Raw genomic sequence first — 19,688 nt, forward strand, 5'->3', positions numbered from 1 at the left:
GTACCATTGGATCCAGTAGTACATTTGTTTTTTCAAGAAATTCATACATGGGCTGTTCAAAATATATAGCCTCACAAAGCCACCTGATCCCGCAAGCTTACATTAAATCTGTGCAGCGTTTAATGTAAACACGTGGCATCAGGCAGCTTTGCAGGGCTACAATAAATAGGCCAGTTGTAAAACATAAGTAGATTGTGGGATGACGTGGTGTATACACACACCTTGTGTTGTGACCAATAACACAGTGACCCGATAAACTCAATCCAAACCAATGGATGTCTTTTGATTCATAATTGTATACCTAGTGGTTACAGCAAAGTGAGTTTAGTAGGCTAGTGTTATTAATCACATACAAGGAGGCTAAACTTTCCCCCCTCTATCTAGACCATGTGTCAAACTCATTCCACAGAGGGACAAGTGTCTGTGGGTTTTCAAATCAAATCAAAGTTAATTTGTCACATGCGCTGAATACAACAGGTGTAGACCTTACAGTGAAATGCTTACTTACAAGCTCTAACCAATAGTGCAAAAAAGGTATTAGATGAACAATAGGTAAGTAAAGAAATAAAAGCAACAGCAGTGAAAACAGTAGCGAGGCTATAAAATTAGCGAGGCTACATACAGACATCAGTTAGTCAGGCTGATTGAGGTAGTATGTACATGTAGATATGGTTAAAGTGACTATTCATATATGATGAACAGAGAGTAGCGTAAAGAGGTAGCGTAAAGAGGGGTTGGCGGGTGGCGGGACACAATGCAGATAGCCTGGTTAGCCAATGTGCGGGAGCACTGGTTGGTCGGGCCAATTGAGGTAGTATGTACATATGTACATGAATGTATAGTTAAAGTGACTATGCATGTATGATAGACAGAGAGTAGCAGCAGCATAAAAGAGGGGTTGGGGGGGGGGGGGGGCACACAATGCAAATAGTCCGGGTAGCCATTTGATTACCTGTTCAGGAGTCTTATGGCTTGGGGGTAAAAACTGTTGAGAAGCCTTTTTGTCCTAGACTTGGCACTCTGGTACCGCTTGCCATGCGGTAGTAGAGAGAACAGTCTATGACTGGGGTGGCTGGGGTCTTTGACAATTTGTAGGGCCTTCCTCTGACATTGCCTGGTTTAGATGTCCGTGATGGCAGGCAGCTTAGCCCCAGTGATGTACTGGGCCGTACGCACTACCCTCTGAAGTGCCTTGCGGTCGGAGGCCGAGCAATTACCGTACCAGGCAGTGATGCAACCAGTCAGGATGCTCTCGATATTGCAGCTGTATGTAAATTACTCCACTCTTGGAATTGATTGAGGAATTAAGATCACTAATTAGTAAGGAACACCTGTTTGTATAGGTCTTAATTGAAAGGAAAAACCTAAAACTTGCAGACAGTCGGCCCTCCGTGGAATGAGTTTGACACCCCTGATCTAGACTCTCTAGATATAGAGGATCACTTACAACACAGGCCTGAGAAACCGTGGGGATTATCCCACTGCTGCCACCAATGCACTAGCGATTGAAGGGAAATAGTTGTGGAGCTTGAACCTGGGATTCTGCAGTTAAAGGGCAAACACACACACTACAAAAAGGGGTAGCAATAACATTTTAAAAAATCACTCTGAACATTCCAATATAAAATCATTGAATTCAGTATATTGTTACATATCAAAATGATTTCACTTCTTGAATTTAATGTAAAATGCACATTTTTGCAATGTCAAAATGATTTCCCATGGATTTCACTTGCAAAATTCAAGCCCATTATTTCCCCCTGACGTTCAAGCCCCGGTAGCTCACTGTGATCGTATAGTAGTTAGTACTCTGCGTTGTGGCTGCAGCATCCCTGGTTCGACACCGGGTCATAGCATTAAGATACACAATGTCACGGCAAAAGGGTACTTTTTAGATGTCTTTGAAATCAACTTTGGCTTTCCCACAAAAAAACGAGGTAACATCTATAGCCTTTGGCACACCAGCTAACAAGCTACATATGATAGCATTCATAATTATTGCACAAAGAACAGCAGATAAAACGAAAGGAGCTCAGTCATCAACCATGTGAGTGCGGTGCTGTGTGTACATGGAATGGTTCCGTATGGGACTGTAACTCTGATCTGGATGCTGGATGTATTCTGTACATCCAGTATAGACCCCTTTCCAGTACCGGACACACTGGCATCACGCACAAATGCGTGTGACTCTTGGCTGCAGTAAGAAAGCCATTGCCATCTGCGCCCATTCAACATAGCCTAGATTTAACTTTGTATTACTTCTAAACAAAATAATTTTTTGGGATTCTCATACATTTACAATGTTTTGATTCTTGCTTGAACAGTCGCTAAGATTGTATTTGGTTGTGATCTTTGAAAAATAACTATTTTGGATGCAGCTTTGTTAGCTAGAATGCTAACGCTCATTGACATAGGCTGTAGCAAAAGCTAGCCAAAAGAGACATTTTGAAGTTGAAATGTTTTTTAACTATAAGGCAGTTGATATGTGATGATGACACAAACATTATATTAAGCAGGACATTTACACAAGCCTTAAAATAGTGCATTTGCAAGCCGGAAATGACTGTTCAACATCAGTCATTGTAGCCAATGTTATATATAACTAAACTACACCAGCTACACATCTGAAGCATCCATCCATCCACCCACCCACCCACATGCATCAATCAACATACTTCTCTCCTCTCTTCAGGTTCAGGAACTTCAGCGGATGCTCGTGCCTGCACGCCATCCTAAACACACCAGTTATGTCCAGTTTCTGGGTTTTGGGTTTGGATCACAGCGCATCCCCACCCACCCCTGTAAAATGAAGTGAATAACCATGAGTGAAAAAAGTCACATTCACTAAGCAGTTCATGTTTCATCTAATCTGTTAAAACTTAAAAAATATTTGTATGGACAGAATATTCCAATGCTAGAGTCACATCACCAAGGATAAATGGCTTCTCCTGATTTATATCAAACCTTTTAACTTTTTCAAAATTAGCCCAGCTGTTGGTTATACACACAAACACAAGTCACACAGAAGAGGGCTAGTGAATCTAAACTGATTGTGAGATACATCCCATTCTTCAAAATCCAGTATACCTCAGTTGGTGTGTCTGATGCACCTCCTACAAAGCAGCCAGCATGTTTGGGACCCTCAATGCAGGTCCCAGACAATATTTTTCTGGGAAGCCCAAATAGGGCATCAGCTGCAATAATTTGATGACTGTTTTCCGTTAAAACAATAATGCAAATAATGAATTATACAAAAGTATTAGGGATACAGGGAATGGACATTTGCAAAGGTATTACTTAAACCCTTTTGCTCTTTGGGAAACATAAGAAATTAACACTGTAGTTTCTTCGTGAATGTATCTGCAATCGGTAGTATACACTAAGCAGATGATTGGTCCACCTAGCTTTGCCAGAGCCCCGTTATCCAGCGTGTTGTGGATCCAGACAGGCCTTCATGGCAACCGTAGCGGCCACACACAAAACTTTGCCCTGTCTGGCAATCCCGTACTTGACCTGTTTCCGCCTCCCACGACTTGGACGAAGTATTGGGTTTTTGAGAGGCTTGCAATGGTATTGCCGCGTAACATTACTACTGTTTGGCAAGGCAATGATAGAATATATATAAGAAAGATGACTGAGGTTGGATATATTTCCTCTTATAAATTATGAACAACACTGAATGTAAATAAGAATCCTAGCTTACTGGGACATTATAGTTGTTCCTTAATTGTTATCATTGACATACCTGTGGACAGAGAGGACACTTTGTTCTGTCCGAGGTCAGTGGTGCCAACTTCCTGACAGTCTCTCGGGGGGTGGAAAGGTAGAGTCTGTGGCAGATCAGGGTGACAGGTTCCAGCTCACAGCCTTAGCCAGACGTCATGAGCTCGTCCTGAAATGAGGACATTCCGTTTCTTAGATTGCATTACTAAACATTACTTCCGATGTTGGTGAGATGCATTCCTCTTAAGAACTTTCGAAATGACTCCATATTTTTATCATAACAACTGAGTGAACAGGGTTATGGTAAACTAGATACAATTAAATCAAAGTCAAAGTTGTTATTTGTCCAGGAATACAGCATAGTGTGCACAATACAATGAAATAAGTAAATAACTGCAGTATATTAAGTACAGTACAGTAGTTGCCATAGAAGCAAAGAGTCAGTTCAGTTTTCCTCAACAGTCTTATGGCTTGGAGGAAGAAACTGTCTCTGCTACAATTGATTCTCTGATACAATCTGCAAGATGGTAAAAGAGCCAGATGTCATAGTTTCCAATTTTGATGTAAGGCCTACCTCTAACGTCAACAACTGTCAAAAGACGGTTGTACTGGCTTTGACAGTCATGGTCACCTTGTCTCTTCCACTCCCATTGTAGGCCCACCGGGACACATGGGACGAACTGCCCTGACTAAGACAGACAGACACAAACTTGTTGAAGAACAGACTACAGTAGCTGCAGATTTGAAACTACACCATCAGGGGGATATTTCATTGCACAAGTTGTTAGAAAACTCCAAATCAACTCTGTGCTTGGCATGACAGATTTAGCCACATTTACCTTATCGCTGCAGGGAACTATAACTTTTATAGAAACTGAACTGTATGTACAGGATCAACATTTTGGACTGGGAAGCAATTTTTTAAGCCATAAGTTGACAGGTTTGTTGGCATAACATAAAATACATTACCTTCCATAACTCCAACTGGTGTACAATGTTGGGAGTGCTGTGTGTTCTCACAGCACAGGTGGCACAGGAATATTTATCTGAGCCACAATCCCAAAGCTCAGCCTCCTCCAAAACTCTACACACACTGCAGATGGCATTGGGTGGAGGACATTCCAGCTCCACTGCAGGCATGTTTTTTTATTTTTTATTTCACCTTTATTTAACCAGATAGGCTAGTTGAGAACAAGTTCTCATTTACAACTGCGACCTGGCCAAGATAAAGCAAAGCAGTGTGACACAAACAACAACACAGAGTTACACATGGAATAAACAAACATGCAGTCAATAATACAATAAAAAAAGTCTATATACAGTGTGTGCAAATGAGGTAGGATAAGGGAGGTAAGGCAATAAATAGGCCATAGTGGTGAAATAATTTAAATATAGCAATTAAAAACTGGAGTGATAGATGTGCAGAAGATGAGTGTGCAAGTAGAGATACTGGGGTACTGGGGTGCAAAGGAGCAAAATAAGTAAAATAAATAACAGTATGGGGAATGAGGTAGTTGGATGGGCTATTTACAGATGGGTTATGTACAGGTGCAGTGATCTGTGAGCTGCTCTGACAGCTGGTGCTTAAAGTTAGTGAGGGAGATAGTGAGGGAGTCTCCAGCTTCAGTGATTTTTGCAATTCGTTCCAGTCATTGACAGCAGAGAACTGGAAGGAGAGGCGGCCAAAGGAGGAATTGGCTTTGGGAGTTGTCACGCCCTGGCCTTAGTTATCTTTGTTCTCTTTATTATTTTGGTTAGGTCAGGGTGTGACGAGGGTGGTTTGTGTGTTTTTGTCTCGTCTAGGGTGTTTGTACTGTCTAGGTTTTTTTTGTAGAGTTATGGGGTTGTGTTCATTATAGGTGTTTATGTAAGTCTATGGTTGCCTAGATTGGTTCTCAATTAGAGGCAGGTGTTTATCGTTGTCTCTGATTGGGAACCATATTTAGGCAGCCATGTTCTTTGGGTATTTTGTGGGTGATTGTTTCCTGTGTCAGTGTTTGTGCCACACGGGACTGTTACGGTTTGTTCACATTTATTGTTTTGTATTGGTGTTCATAGTTCAGTTTTCTATATTAAAACATGGATACCTACCACGCTGCGTATTGGTCCGATCCTTGTTACACCTCTTCAGAGGAAGAAGAGGAAGACAGACGTGACAGAATCACCCACCAAATCCCAACACAAAACAAGCCACCTAAATATGATTCCCAATCAGAGACAACACAAAACACCTGCCTCTGATTGAGAACCATATTAGGCCAAACATAGAAACAGACAAACTAGACACACAACATAGAATGCCCACCCAGCTCACGTCCTGACCAACACTAAAACAAGTAAAACACACAAGAACTATGGTCAGAACGTGACAGGAGTGACCAGTGAAATATACCTGCTGGAGCGTGTGCTACGGGTGGGTGCTGCTATGGTGACCAGTGAGCTGAGATAAGGCAGGGCTTTACCTAGCAAAGACTTATAGATGACCTGGAGCCAGTGGGTTTGGCGACGAATAAGAAGTGAGGGCCAGCCAACGAGAGCATACAGGTCGCAGTGGTGGGTAGTATATGAGGCTTTGGTGACAAAACGGATGGCACTGTGATAGACTGCATCCAATTGGCTGAGTAGAGTGTTGGAGGCTATTTTGTAAATTACATCGCCGAGGTCAAGGATCGGTAGGATAGTCAGTTTTACGAGGGTATGTTTGGCAGCATGAGTGAAGGATGCTTTATTGCGAAATAGGAAGCCGATTCCAGATGTAATTTTGGATTGGAGATGCTTAATGTGAGTCTGGAAGGAGAGTTTACAGTCTAACCATACACCTAGGTATTTGTTGTTGTCCACATATTCTAAGTCAGAACCGTCCAGAGTGGTGATGCTGGACGGGCGCGCAGGTGTGGGCAGCGATCGGTTGAAGAGCATGCATTTAGTTTTAATTGCATTTAAGAGCAGTTGGAGGCCACGGAAGGAAAGTTGTATGGCATTGAAGCTCGTCTGGAGGTTAGTTAACACAGTGTCCAAAGAAGGGCTAGAAGTATACAAAATGGTGTTGTCTGCGTAGAGGTGGATCAGAGAATCACCAGCAGCAAGAGCGACATCATTGATGTATACAGAGAAGAGAGTCGGCCCGAGAATTGAACCCTGTGGCACCCCCATAGAGACTGCCAGAGGTCCGGACAACAGGCACTCCGATTTGACACACTGAACTCTGTCTGAGAAGTAGTTGGTGAACCAGGCGAGGCAGTCATTAGAGAAACCAAAGCTGTTGAGTCTGCCGATAAGAATGTGGTGATTGACAGAGTCGAAAGCCTTGGCCAGGTTGATGAATACACCTGCACAGTAATGTCTCTTATCGATGGCGGTTATGATAACTTTCAGGACCTTGAGCGTGGCTGAGGTGCATCCATGACCAGCTCGGAAACCAGATTGTAGCGGTGGGATTCGAAATGGTCGGTGATCTGTTTGTTAACTTTGCTTTCAAAGACCTTAGAAAGGCAGGGTAGGATAGATATAGGTCTGTAGCAGTTTGGGTCTAGAGTGTCTCTCCCTTTGAAGAGGGCGATGACCGCGGCAGCGTTCTAATCTTTGGGGATCTCAGACGATAAGAAAGAGAGGTTGAACAGGCTAGTAATAGGGGTTGCAACACTTTCGGCTAATAATTTTAGAAAGAGAGGGTCCAGATTGTCTAGCCCGGCTGATTTGTAGTGTGGAGTAGCTCCCTCAACCCCTTCCAGGCCTCAACATCCTCTGCCTTTCTTTTTTTTATGCTGGTGGAGGAGGTGCATCACTGCAGCTGGGCACAACTTCTGCTGCAGAGGGAACTGGTTCTGTTCTCCGAGTACTCCCTAGACCTAGAGATTAGTGACAATTGTTACTGTGTGGATTATCCTGGTTAAATTAAGTTAAACAGAACTGAACAGAGCAACTTTCTCACCGATCCAAGTTGATGGCAGGGGTGTGCTGTCACGCCTCTAGTCAGGTCTCTGTAAACCAGCGTGGTTCTTTTTCTTCACGCCTCTAGTCCGGTCTCTGTAAACCAGCGTGACTTTTTTCTTCACGCCTCTAGTCAGGTCTCTGTAAACCAGCGTTTCTCTTTTTCTTCACGCCTCTAGTCCGGTCTCTGTAAACCAGCGTTTCTCTTTTTCTTCACGCCTCTAGTCAGGTCTCTGTAAACCAGCGTGGCTCTTTTTCTTCACGCCTCTAGTCAGGTCTCTGTAAACCAGCGTGGCTCTTTTTCTTCACGCCTCTAGTCAGGTCTCTGTAAACCAGCGTTTCTCTTTTTCTTCACGCCTCTAGTTAGGTCTCTGTAAACCAGCGTTTCTCTTTTTCTTCACGCCTCTAGTCAGGTCTCTGTAAACCAGCGTGGCTCTTTTTCTTCACGCCTCTAGTCAGGTCTCTGTAAACCAGCGTTTCTCTTTTTCTTCACGCCTCTAGTCAGGTCTCTGTAAACCAGCGTGGCTCTTTTTCTTCACGCCTCTAGTCAGGTCTCTGTAAACCAGCGTGGCTCTTTTTCTTCACGCCTCTAGTCAGGTCTCTGTAAACCAGCGTGGCTCTTTTTCTTCACGCCTCTAGTCAGGTCTCTGTAAACCAGCGTTTCTCTTTTTCTTCACGCCTCTAGTCGGGTCTCTGTAAACCAGCGTTTCTCTTTTTCTTCACGCCTCTAGTCAGGTCTCTGTAAACCAGCGTTTCTCTTTTTCTTCACGCCTCTAGTCAGGTCTCTGAAAACCAGCGTGGCTCTTTTTCTTCACGCCTCTAGTCAGGTCTCTGTAAACCAGCGTGGTTTTTTTTCTTCACGCCTCTAGTCCGGTCTCTGTAAACCAGCGTGACTTTTTTCTTCACGCCTCTAGTCAGGTCTCTGTAAACCAGCGTTTCTCTTTTTCTTCACGCATCTAGTCAGGTCTCTGTAAACCAGCGTGGCTCTTTTTCTTCACGCCTCTAGTCAGGTCTCTGTAAACCAGCGTGGCTCTTTTTCTTCACGCCTCTAGTCAGGTCTCTGTAAACCAGCATTTCTCTTTTTCTTCACGCCTCTAGTCCGGTCTCTGTAAACCAGCGTTTCTCTTTTTCTTCACGCCTCTAGTCAGGTCTCTGTAAACCAGCGTGGCTCTTTTTCTTCGAAAAGAAAAACAAGACAATAACAACTAAGTTTGTTTTATCCTAAATGAAGATATAATATTAATTACATTTAAACTATCTGATACATAGGACACATAATTATCTACTGTATCATAATGCATGACTAGTGGAGTTACTTTGCTTACACTCAATTATTTTCTTATAGGGAATCTATAGACAGTTATGGGTAGGAAGTTGTGCTTCGTATGGACATTAAGTAGTCTGAAATGCCTCCGGAGACAGGTGATGACACATCTTTCGGCTTCAACAAGCACGGGACAGGAATATTTTGGGCATCTTGGCTAATGGATGATTATTGCTGGAATTGTTATAATGTACCATCTGATACTTGCCTAGTCCAGTGGTTCTCAACCTTTTTTGGTTATTGAAGGCCCAATCACATCGTGCTCTGCCCATAGTGCCCCAAAAGTACCCCCTTATATACATTTTAAATGTAGGCATATCATATGAAATTAGTCTTTCTAAGTACCCACTTTGGATATGTAAGCATTGGCTTGAGAGAGTTTAAATCCATGTGAGAAAGTGTACTAGTGCACACTTCTGGAAAAATATGGAGATTAAAGACAGAGACAGGAGACGTAGCATAGCACCGAAAACAGGAAATGACACCATGCCATGGTTCCCGGGAAATTTAAGCCGAATGAACTGCTAATGCAAAATTGCAAATCCTTTTAAATGTTTTATATATTCAGATCGAATTGCAAGCAAGAACTGTTCTTCGCTACTATGGGTCATATTAGAGGGCTATCGCGGGGTAAAAACACTTTTTAAAATCCATTACATTGGCTTTGTAAATCAGTTTTAAAAAATGATGCGATTATGTACCTTTGACCAAGGGAAAGGACGTCAGAAGATCTTCTAGTTTTAGTTATAGCACAATAAAAATGATCATTACCGCCACCATCGTAATACTTACATTTTTTTAATTAACTAGGCAAGTCAGTTAAGAACAAATTATTATTTACAATGATGTGCTGCTCTATGAGACTCCCACTCACGGCCGGTTGTGGTACCGCCTGTAATCGAACACGGGTGTCTGTTGTGACGGCTCAAGCACTGAGATACAGTGCTTTAGACCGCTGCGCCACTCGGGAGCCAAATTACGATATGAAACTGACTGATTTGAACCTTCTGACAAACTAGTGGGTCAGGCGGCGCCCCACTCACTGTCTGATTCATATCGCGTGATTTCTGATGATTGTTCTCGATTATATCGACTGATTCTGTATGGGGTTCTTTCTATTTGACTGCGCGTTCCCGGGGGAGAGGGAGCAAGCACGTACACAAGAGCAGAGTGCGTAAAACCATCTGATCTGCTAGGCCAGTTGTGAGTGGCTGGTTCAGTTATTTAGGGTTGAACAACTGTGCAGTGGGTCACGTGACGGCATCTGCTGCTGGCTGAGCGAAGCGTGTTAGCAGGTAAAGAAATAAAAAGGTTCGTTATGATAACCTAAACGAAAAATACAGTTCGTGCAGTTGTTGTATGCGTTTGATTCACTTCAGTAAAACTATTCGCGAAGAGACAGACCGGGCCATCATTTGACGTTACCAGTTAGCCACTTAAGCGACGACGAGGTGCGGATGGAGCTAGGAGATTCTAGCTCTGCCGTAGCAATTGCATTGTGCGAACGTTTTCAAATGCTAGAAAGATTTGCTAGCATGCTATCAGCTAACCCACGGGTCAAGTAGCTAACTACTGACTAGCTAGCCATGTCCACACGCTTCTTGCTAGCAAATCGCTTCGTGTTACATCATAGTACTTTACAAGTTGTACATAGCTAACGTTACTACATTTTATTAGCTAATTTAACATGAGGACCTGTGTTGGGTAACTAATGTTTCTGGTCCAATGGGAGCGACCAGTAGCTTAGCTAGCTACTTAGCCGGTTACACAAAGAGTTCCGTCCTCAACATTGTTTATTTTTGTCGAAAGTGATCTGCTAAAACGTCGTAAGCATGCTTATCTATGTGGCGTTATGGGGTTAATACCTAAAACATCTGGATATTTAACGTTGAGGCAATTAGTACATTTCGGCTTTGTCCAGGCTCAATTTGTACTTTTGAACAAATACTGTTACTTTTTCTTGGCAATGTTTTAGCTAACTAACGTTAGCAAGTCAACGTTGGTCATCCTCTTGACACGTGAATCATCGAAATAAACAAACTCTGAAGCTATACTTTTGGGCCGCACTGATTGTTGGAAATAACGTAACGTTAATCCTGCTCAGAAATATTTTTGTTAGACTTATTTTCGTTCAATAACGACGACGCTCGTCTAAATTGGCTAGCTAACTACCTTAGCCTAATTTACTAGCTAATTTAATAGTAGTTCATATAATCAACTAGTTTGTTCATGTGTTCCCACCCGGATTAGAGAATGCAGCTGTCACAATAACTAATAATGGCATCTGTTTAATGTTAGCGAGACGAGTGCTAACAAGCCAGCTACGCACTATCATTATTACATTAATCAGTTGATTTTTCAGCTAACTACCTTGGCAATCTACTATAGCCGCTTGCCAGTCCGGTAGTGAGGCATAATTTAGCTAACTAACGTTAATGTTTTTATTAACTTCACGGGCACATGAACCCCTGGCACGTCGCAAATTCGTTTTTTGCAATCCCAAATGGCTGCCCATGATTTGGACTAGGCGCTGTGGTTGCACAAGGCCCTCGCTATAACTTTCAAAATAGTTGACTAAGCTACGTTAGCTAGCTTAGCTTCACATTCACAGCCATACCAAACTACTTGGCCATGTCAATACAGAGCAACATAATTGCTTTATAAGTAGTCAATACTCAAATGTGCCATTTAATAAACTTGAGGTTATGATGTTCTAACCTTAGTCAGATGTATGTGTGACGCTTGTTTGACCTGTACATCTAGCAATGTTTGTGAAACTGTTTTTGACTGTGCATGAGAGATGTAAGCTGACACCAGAACAGCCTCCCCCTGGTCTCGATATCTAAATTTAAACATGAGGGGAAATGGATGGGGTTAGTCTTACATGGAAAAGTTAACAAAAGCAAGACTCCGTACTGTATACACTACAGAGATCCAAGGCTTGTCTAGCAGGTTGAAATGATTGATGTCCCTTTCACTGATTGATGATTTCCCCCCTCTTAATCTGTTTCAGATTTTTCTATTTTGTACATACATTGTTTTGTATATACTGTATATGATGACTTCAGTGGTCAGCAATCCAGCTCGAGGAACTCGGGACAGAGCGCTGCCCACTACCACACAAACCACACAACCACAGAAACAGATAAAAGTGAGTTTCATACACACTTTAAGATTAGCAACACTATGTACACAGTGTACCTTTGGTTCTCATGTTATTCCTGCCATTACAGTAAAAAAGGTGTATCTCACCTATTAGTCTCATTACACAAACCAACAATAGTTGCCATGTGTGTAACTGCCCTCTTTGAATGCAGGCCACAGCAGAACAGATTCGGCTTGCCCAGATGATCTATGACAAAAATGATGCAGACTTTGAGGATAAGGTCAAACAGGTGAGTACAGTGTGAAACAAGTTGTAAAAATTTGGAATATTTATGTAGCCTAGTATGTGTATGATTAAGTTCAGTACCAATGCACACTAGCCCCACATCTATCTGTGTGGGTGTGCTTGTGTCAGTAAAGCTGAGTTGTTTATGTTTACGTGCTGATTGTGTTCCCACAGCTGATTGAGGTGACTGGGAAGACCCAAGATGAGTGCATGGTGGCCCTCCATGACTGCAATGAGGATGTCAACAGAGCCATCAATTTCCTGCTGGAAAGCACCTCTGACACAGTGAGGGTCCCCGAAAGGCGCTCACCTTCACCCAAGCTCTGACACATCCAGTGTCACTAACTCTCATTAAAGGGGTAATCTGTAGTTCCAACAACAACAAAGTGGCCTCCTAGCTACTGTTTTGGTAAACAGCTGACTGATAAGGCTGAAGAAATGTAGCCACTCTCAAATTCATAGTCTGACTTATGGACTGACCATCCATGAAATAAAAATGTTTGTTTTTTTAACCGTGTTTTGTGGCTATAGTGTTTGTTTACATTTTTACACAAACAAAGGTGTCAAACGCGGTTGTATTTTGGCTTCTGGTGGGATGCAAGCTAATGTGGCATTTTCAATTATATTCTTTAAGAATCCATGAGTATACATCAATTTAAAGAAAAATAATTGATGGACCAATTGCAGATAGCCCCTTCAACCACTTGACTAGTCAGTACCAAGTTTGCCATCAATATATTCTCATAACAAAATCTAGTACCCATTTTCCAAGTTTGCTTATTTAGTGTTGAGTGTCTTCGGGTTTGCAATAAGGTATCTTTGTCTGTCAGACCACCTGGGAGACAGTTGGGAAAAAGGCGCGAGGGAAGGAGGGAGGTCCCTCGGAGATGAAGGACAACCGAGAGAAGAGAGGTGATCGCGAGGCAAGCCGGAGCCGCGGGGTCCCCAACAGGAGGGGCCGTGGAACCAACCGCAGCAGAGAGGGTGAGGGGGAACACACCCAAGGGGGAGATATGATAGGAAGTGTGTTACATAAATCCTATCTCTTTGTTTTTGCTAGTGTGTTGACTTATATGTAATTGTTTCTCCCTTTGCCTCCTTTTTAGTGCGGCCAGAAGAGAATGGATTTGAAATGTGTGCTGGGGATAAAGTGGCAGACCGTGGTCGCAGGGGGAGGGGCGTTGCTGGCAGAGGTGAATGCTACTAAGAAAATGATGTACACTACATAGGCAAAAGTAGGTGGACACCTGCTCGTCAAACATCTCATTCCAAAATCTTAGCCATTAACCTCTCTTGGGTACGTGAGACGTTAGCGTCCCACCTTATCAACAGCCAGTGAACCTGCTGGGCGCCAAATTCAAATACAGAAATGTTCATTCTAAAACCTCAGAAAACATTGGATTTTTGTGAATCCAACCAGGGTGTCAGATTTATAAATAAAAAAAATAATGCTTTACGGCGAAAGCATACCGTACGATTATTTGAGAACATAGCCCACTAGACAAATCATTACAAACAGTAACCAGCCAAGTAGAACAGTTACACAAGTCAGAAATAGAGATAAAATTAATCCCTTACCTTTAATGATCTTCATATGGTTGCACTCAGCAGACATTAATTTACTCAATAAATGTTCCTTTTGTTCGATAAAGTCTCTTTATATCCAAAAACCTCCGTGTTTGTTTGCGTGTTTTCTTCAGTAATCCACAGGCTCAAACGCAGTCAAAACAGTAAGACAAAAAATACAAATTGTATCCTTAAAGTTCATAGAAACATGTCAAACGATGTTTATATTCAATCCTCAGGTTGTTTTTAGCCTAAATAATCGATAATATTTCAACCGGACAATAACGTCGTCAATTTAAAAGGTAAACAAGAAAGGACCTCTCGGTCTCGCGCATGAAAAAGCTCTGTGACACTTTAGGGTCCACTCATTCAGACTGCTCTTACTTCCTCATTTTTCAGAATACAAGCCTGAAACAATTTCTAAAGACTGTTGGCATCTAGTGGAAGGCATAGAAACTGCAATTTGAGTCCTAAGTCAATGGATACTGTAATGGCATTGAATGGAAAACTACAAAATCCCCCAAAACGACTTCCTGAATGGATTTCTCTCAGGTTTTCGCCTGCCAAATCAGTTCTGTTATACTCACAGACACTATTTTAACAGCTTTGGAAACTTTAGAGTTTTCTATCCAATTCTACCAGTTATATGCATATCATATCTTCTGGGCCCGAGAAGCAGGCAGTTTAATTTGGGCATGCATTTCATCCAAAATTCCAAATGCTGCCCCCTACCCTAGAGAAGTTAATATGGAGTTGGTCTCTCTTTGCTGCTATAACAGCCTCCACTCTTCTGGGAAGGCTTTCCACTAGATGTTGGAACATTCCTGCGGGGACTTGCTTCCATTCAGCCATGAGAGTATTAGTGAGCTTGTACACTGATGTTGGGCGATTAGGCCTGGCTCTGTCGGAGTTCCAATTTCTCCCAATGGTGTTTGATGGGGTTGAGATCAGGGCTCTGTGCAGGCCAGTCAAGTTCTTCCACACTGATCTCAAACCATTTCTGCATGCACCTTTCTTTGTGCATGGGGGCATTGTCATGCTGAAACAGGAAAGGGCATTCCCCAAACTGTTGCCACAAAGTTGAAGCACAGAATCATCTAGAATGTCATTGTATGCTGTAGCATTAAGATTTCCCTTCACTAGAACTAAGTGGTCTAGCCCGAACCATGAAAAACAGCCCCAGACCATTATTCCTCCTCCACCAAACTTTATAGTTGGCACTATGCATTCGAGCAGGTAGCTTTCACCTGGCATCCGCTAAACCTAAATTCGCCCGTTGGACTGCGCGATGGTGAAGCGTGATTCATCACTCCACAGAATGCTTTTCCATTGCTCCAGAGTCCAATGGTGACGAGCTTTACACCAATCCAGCCAAACGCTTGGCGTTGTGCATGGTGATCGTAAGGTTGTGTACGGCTGCTTGGCCATGGAAACCTAATTCATGAAGCTCCCGACGAACGGTTCTTGTGCTGACGTTGCTTCCAGAGGCAGTTTGTAACTCGGTAGTGAGTGTTGCAACTAAGGACGTGATGTTTACGCGCTTCAGCACTCGGCGGTTCTGTTCCTTTGAGCTTGTGGGACCTATTATTTTGCAGATGAGCTGTTTCTCCTAGATATTTCCACGTTGCAATAACAGCACTTACAGTTGACCGGGGCAGCACTAGCAGGGCATAAATTTAACAAACCGACTTGGAAAGGTGGCATCCTATGACGGTGCCGGGCCATTCTACTGCCATTTGTCTGTGGAGATGGCATGGCTGTGTGCTTCGATTTTATACACCTGTCTGCAACGTGTATGGCTGAAATAGCTGAATCCACTCATTTGAAGGGTGTGTACACATACTTTTGGCCATGTAGTGTATCTGAATTCTATAGCTCTGATATTATTAAGTGTTGGTTATTTGATAAATCCATTGCATCGGGAGCGCTACAGTTTGCAGATAGAAAAAAATATGTAAGTGCTCTGTTCTGTCTACCTGCACCTTGTCAAATCAGTTTTTTTTTGGCCCATTATACTATGTTACTGGTACTGGCCAACCTGAACTAATGTCCCACTGAGCCTTGTTGTACCTTGCCACACAAGATTCCACTTTGCCATGCTATACAACTGCCTCTACAATAATCCTCCCGATATGGCATATAAAGTGGGTATTTGGGTATCTAGTTGATGGGGGGTTTTAGTTGGCGATGTGTCCATTTGTCGCCCAGCAATTGTTGTAAGTGCCATTACGTGTGAAATATACAGTCTTCAAAGTATTCATACCCTTTGACTTATTCCACATTTTGTTACAGCTTGAATTTAAAATATCAAATTTCTCACCCATCTACACACAATACCCCATAATAACAGTGAAAACATGTTTTTAGAGATGTTAGGAAATGTATAGAAAATGAAATGCATAAATATCTCATTTACTTAAGTATTCACACTCCTGAGTCAATACTTTGTATGAGCACCTTGGCTGGTGATAACAGCATTGAGTTGTGCAAGGCTGATATACATACAAAAGACATCTGGATTTGGGGATTTTCTCTCATTCTTGCTTGTAGATTTTCTCAAGCGCTGTTAAGTTAGATGGGGAGTGGTGGTGAAAAGCAATCTGCAAGTCTTTCCACAGACTGGCTGGGTCACTCAAGGACTTTCACATTCTTGTTCTGAAGCCATTCCAGCATGGCTTTATGCTTAGGGTCATTTTCCTGTTGGAATGTAGATCTTAGCCTCAGTCTCTCGTTTGCACTCTGAAGCAGGTTCTCAAGGATTTGACTCTATTTGGCTCCATTCATTGTTCACTTTATGCTTATCAGTCTTCCAGTCCCTGCTGCTGAAAAGCATCCCCATGCATGATTCTGCCGCCACCATGCTTTACGGTAGGGATGGTGTTAGACGTGGGATGAGCTGTGCCTTGTTTTCTCCAGACATAGCACTTTGTGTTCAGGCCAAAGAGTTCAATTTTTGTTTCATCTGACCACAAACCTTTCCCATATCTTTCACATGCCTTTTTGCAAACTTCAGGCATGCTGTAATGTAACTTTTTCTCTGGAGTGGCTTCCGTCTGGCCACTGTAGAGACTGTTGTCCTTCTGGCAGATTCTTCCATCTCAGCCAAGGAACTCTCTAGTTCTGTCAGAGTGCTTCTTGCCCGGTTGCTCAGTTTGTTTGGACTGCCAGCTCTAGGCTGAGTCTGGGTAGCTCCATATTTTTTCAATTTCTCAAGGATGGAGACCACTTAGCTCTTGGACATTTCCAACACTATAGAAATTGTTTTATACCCTTCCCCAGATATTTGCCTCATCACAATTCTATCTCGGAGATCTGGAGACCGTTCCTTGGACTTTATGATATAGTTTCTGCTCTGGCATGCACTGTCAACTGTGGGACCATTATATAGACGTGTGTTTCTTTTCAAATCATGTCCAAACAATTGAATTGGCCACAGGTGGACTCCAAGTTGTAGTGACATTGGAAATAAGTTTGATACACCTGAGCTCAATTTAGAGTGTCATAGCAAAGGGGTTTGAATTTTTATGTCAATTAGAATTTTATTTTCAATGCATTTACAACATGAACAGGTTTTCACTTTGTCATTATGGGGTGTTGTGTGTAGATGGGTGAGAAATGTATATTAAATCCATTTTTTATTCGGGCTGTAACACAACAATGTGGAATAAGTCATGAGGTACGAATACTTTCTGAATGCACTACTGTCCTGCAGCTGCTATAGAGCGGGGAGGGGGGGTGGACAAGCCAGGGAGGTTGTTTTGGTTGGGGTCAAGTCAGACAGGCATGCAGAGTGAGGGAGTGGAGTCAGGAGTGCCAGTGTTGGCAGTTGCTGTCTGTAAATGTATTTATCATATGTCCTAAGGTGTCTAGGCTAAGCCAATCCTCGTATACTGATCTAAAACCTCTCAAATGCTGTCAGCCTGACATCTAAACCCTGATTACTGATGAGCAAGTAGTGTCAGGTGTTCAGTCTGTTCAAAATTCTCTACCAGTCTACATGTGTAACTGACTCGTAGCAGCATGCCCAACATACTGTACCATGCCCCCCTCTAACTGGTTTTGAAGCAACACATATCAGACATTTGTGCTGAAAACATATCTGTTTTAAAACACAGGCATTAGGTGTAATTTAATAGACTGGTTTGTGTCTTGCAGCAGAGGTCAGACGTAGTGTCTCTGTGTCTTTAGGGTTGGGGGGTCGCGGAAGGGGAAGAGCAGCTGGTGGTAGCAGGTTCTCCTCTCAGGGGATGGGGTGAGTTGAAGATCCACACTGGAGATCTCCTGCTGTTCATGTTTATTCAGATGTGTGTGTATCAAATTTATTGGTCACATACACATGGTTAGCAGATGTTAATGCGAGTGTAGTGAAATGCTTGTGCTTCTAGTTCCGACAGTGTAGTAATATCTAACAAGTGTGTGTAGACGTGGCTGTTTCACTGTATCATAGCGTTGCTTAATAATGATTACAAGCACATAGATGAACCCCTAACCCTCTCCCCACCTAAGGATCTTCAACCCCGCCGACTACAACGCTAACTCTAGCGGGTCTCGCCAGGAAACCTGGGAAGCAGAGGGGAACGAAGGTGGAGATGGTATAGGTGAGTAGGGTTGGGCGGTATCTGGATTTTCATACCGTTTCTGTACAACTCCGGGGTATACGGTATTACTGAATGTGTACACAAGGGGTCCTATTTAAAAATAAGACACTCTCAAAACATTTTGGGCAACAGGGATCTTGATCCTGGATGGGGATTAAATGTCTCTGCTGTAACCAATAAGCTTGATCTTGACATTCTACACTGTCAAATAGGTTTGCCTGAGTTCTGAAATGTAGCCCACTCCTTTTCGAGGTGTCGGTTTTAGAGCTTTAAAGCATGGTTGTAGTAGTATAGTCCTGGACACAGTTGGAGCAGTGCGGTTTGGCCTCAACCACGACCGTGTTCATTAGGCACCGAAAAGGAAGAAACCCGATTTTAAAACAGGAAGGGACTACCTGGGATTTGTCCAATAAGAAAGTATTTTGTTTTCCTTTGTGATACATTATAGTGTGTACTCTGTGCGCCCCTAATGAACACAACTCTGATTGTGCTGCTGACTGAGCTCTGTTGGACAGAGGGGTACCCCCCCCCCCCCAGGCATGATGACTAACTCACGTACCCCTACTGTCCCCTACCATCATAGGAGGAACATGGAGAGGCAACTTGGAAGACTGGGCGGCAGAAGACTGGAATGAGGATGTGAGTGATGGTTGCCACTTTTGACTTTATATTACAGTGGCTACACAAGCACACACATAAAGGTTCTCTTCCTGATATTCTGTTTTTATCAACAGCTGTCTGAAACCAAAGTGTTCACTGCCTCTGCTCCTGCGAACCACATCACATCTGGACACAAGTATGGGCTCCAATCTAATGCTCACAGGAACGCACACTGAACCCCATGAAATACTCTCATATCTCTGTCGTCTTTCCCCCAGTCTTACAGCACGAATTCTCACAAATAACAGTAGTGGCTTTGGGTTGGAATGCGAAGGTTTCATAGTAATGATATGAGTTGTGGGTGTATGTAATCATTTCCCTGTATTGGCTTGTCAAAGGATGGAGATGATGGTTACAAGCACATAGCTGAACCCTTTCTGTGCAATACCTCAATCTCTGAATCTCCTTTTGTCCGGTTACTGAATTATTTTTCCATTGCATTCACTCTGCTCAACTATTCATGGAGAGAGCGATATATAAATGCAGGTATTATAAA

The 19,688-nt window shown here is 42.8% G+C and overlaps 1 protein-coding gene and 1 long non-coding RNA gene across 8 annotated transcripts in view; one reads left to right on the plus strand and one right to left on the minus strand.

Annotated features, from left to right (window-relative positions):
* Positions 1-1,581: 1,581 nt before the first annotated feature.
* LOC139577089 (uncharacterized) lies at positions 1,582-6,781 on the minus strand. Its single transcript, XR_011675210.1, has 4 exons — positions 4,693-6,781; positions 4,298-4,412; positions 3,746-3,892; positions 1,582-2,799 (listed from the first exon to the last, which is right to left on the minus strand). It is a non-coding gene; the product is annotated as an uncharacterized lncRNA (long non-coding RNA).
* A 3,340-nt stretch (positions 6,782-10,121) lies between these two features.
* The window catches only part of LOC139577086 (ubiquitin-associated protein 2-like), a 36,296-nt gene continuing 26,729 nt past the window's right edge, over positions 10,122-19,688 (plus strand). Inside the window, exons 1-10 of one of the 7 annotated variants that reach the window (XM_071403871.1) lie at positions 10,122-10,272; positions 11,991-12,128; positions 12,295-12,372; positions 12,543-12,653; positions 13,199-13,352; positions 13,475-13,561; positions 18,123-18,186; positions 18,441-18,532; positions 19,116-19,171; positions 19,267-19,328. In XM_071403871.1, the coding sequence (XP_071259972.1) occupies positions 12,033-12,128; positions 12,295-12,372; positions 12,543-12,653; positions 13,199-13,352; positions 13,475-13,561; positions 18,123-18,186; positions 18,441-18,532; positions 19,116-19,171; positions 19,267-19,328 (800 nt within the window). In that variant the 5' untranslated portion in view covers positions 10,122-10,272; positions 11,991-12,032. Of the gene's footprint in view, positions 10,289-10,312; positions 10,429-11,990; positions 12,129-12,294; positions 12,373-12,542; positions 12,654-13,198; positions 13,353-13,474; positions 13,562-18,122; positions 18,187-18,440; positions 18,533-19,115; positions 19,172-19,266; positions 19,329-19,688 lie in introns of those variants that run through there. The other 6 variants (XM_071403873.1, XM_071403867.1, XM_071403866.1 and 3 more) reach the window with 6 other exon arrangements.

This window comes from Salvelinus alpinus, chromosome 5, assembly GCF_045679555.1.
Source record: "Salvelinus alpinus chromosome 5, SLU_Salpinus.1, whole genome shotgun sequence".
Lineage (NCBI taxonomy): Eukaryota > Metazoa > Chordata > Actinopteri > Salmoniformes > Salmonidae > Salvelinus > Salvelinus alpinus.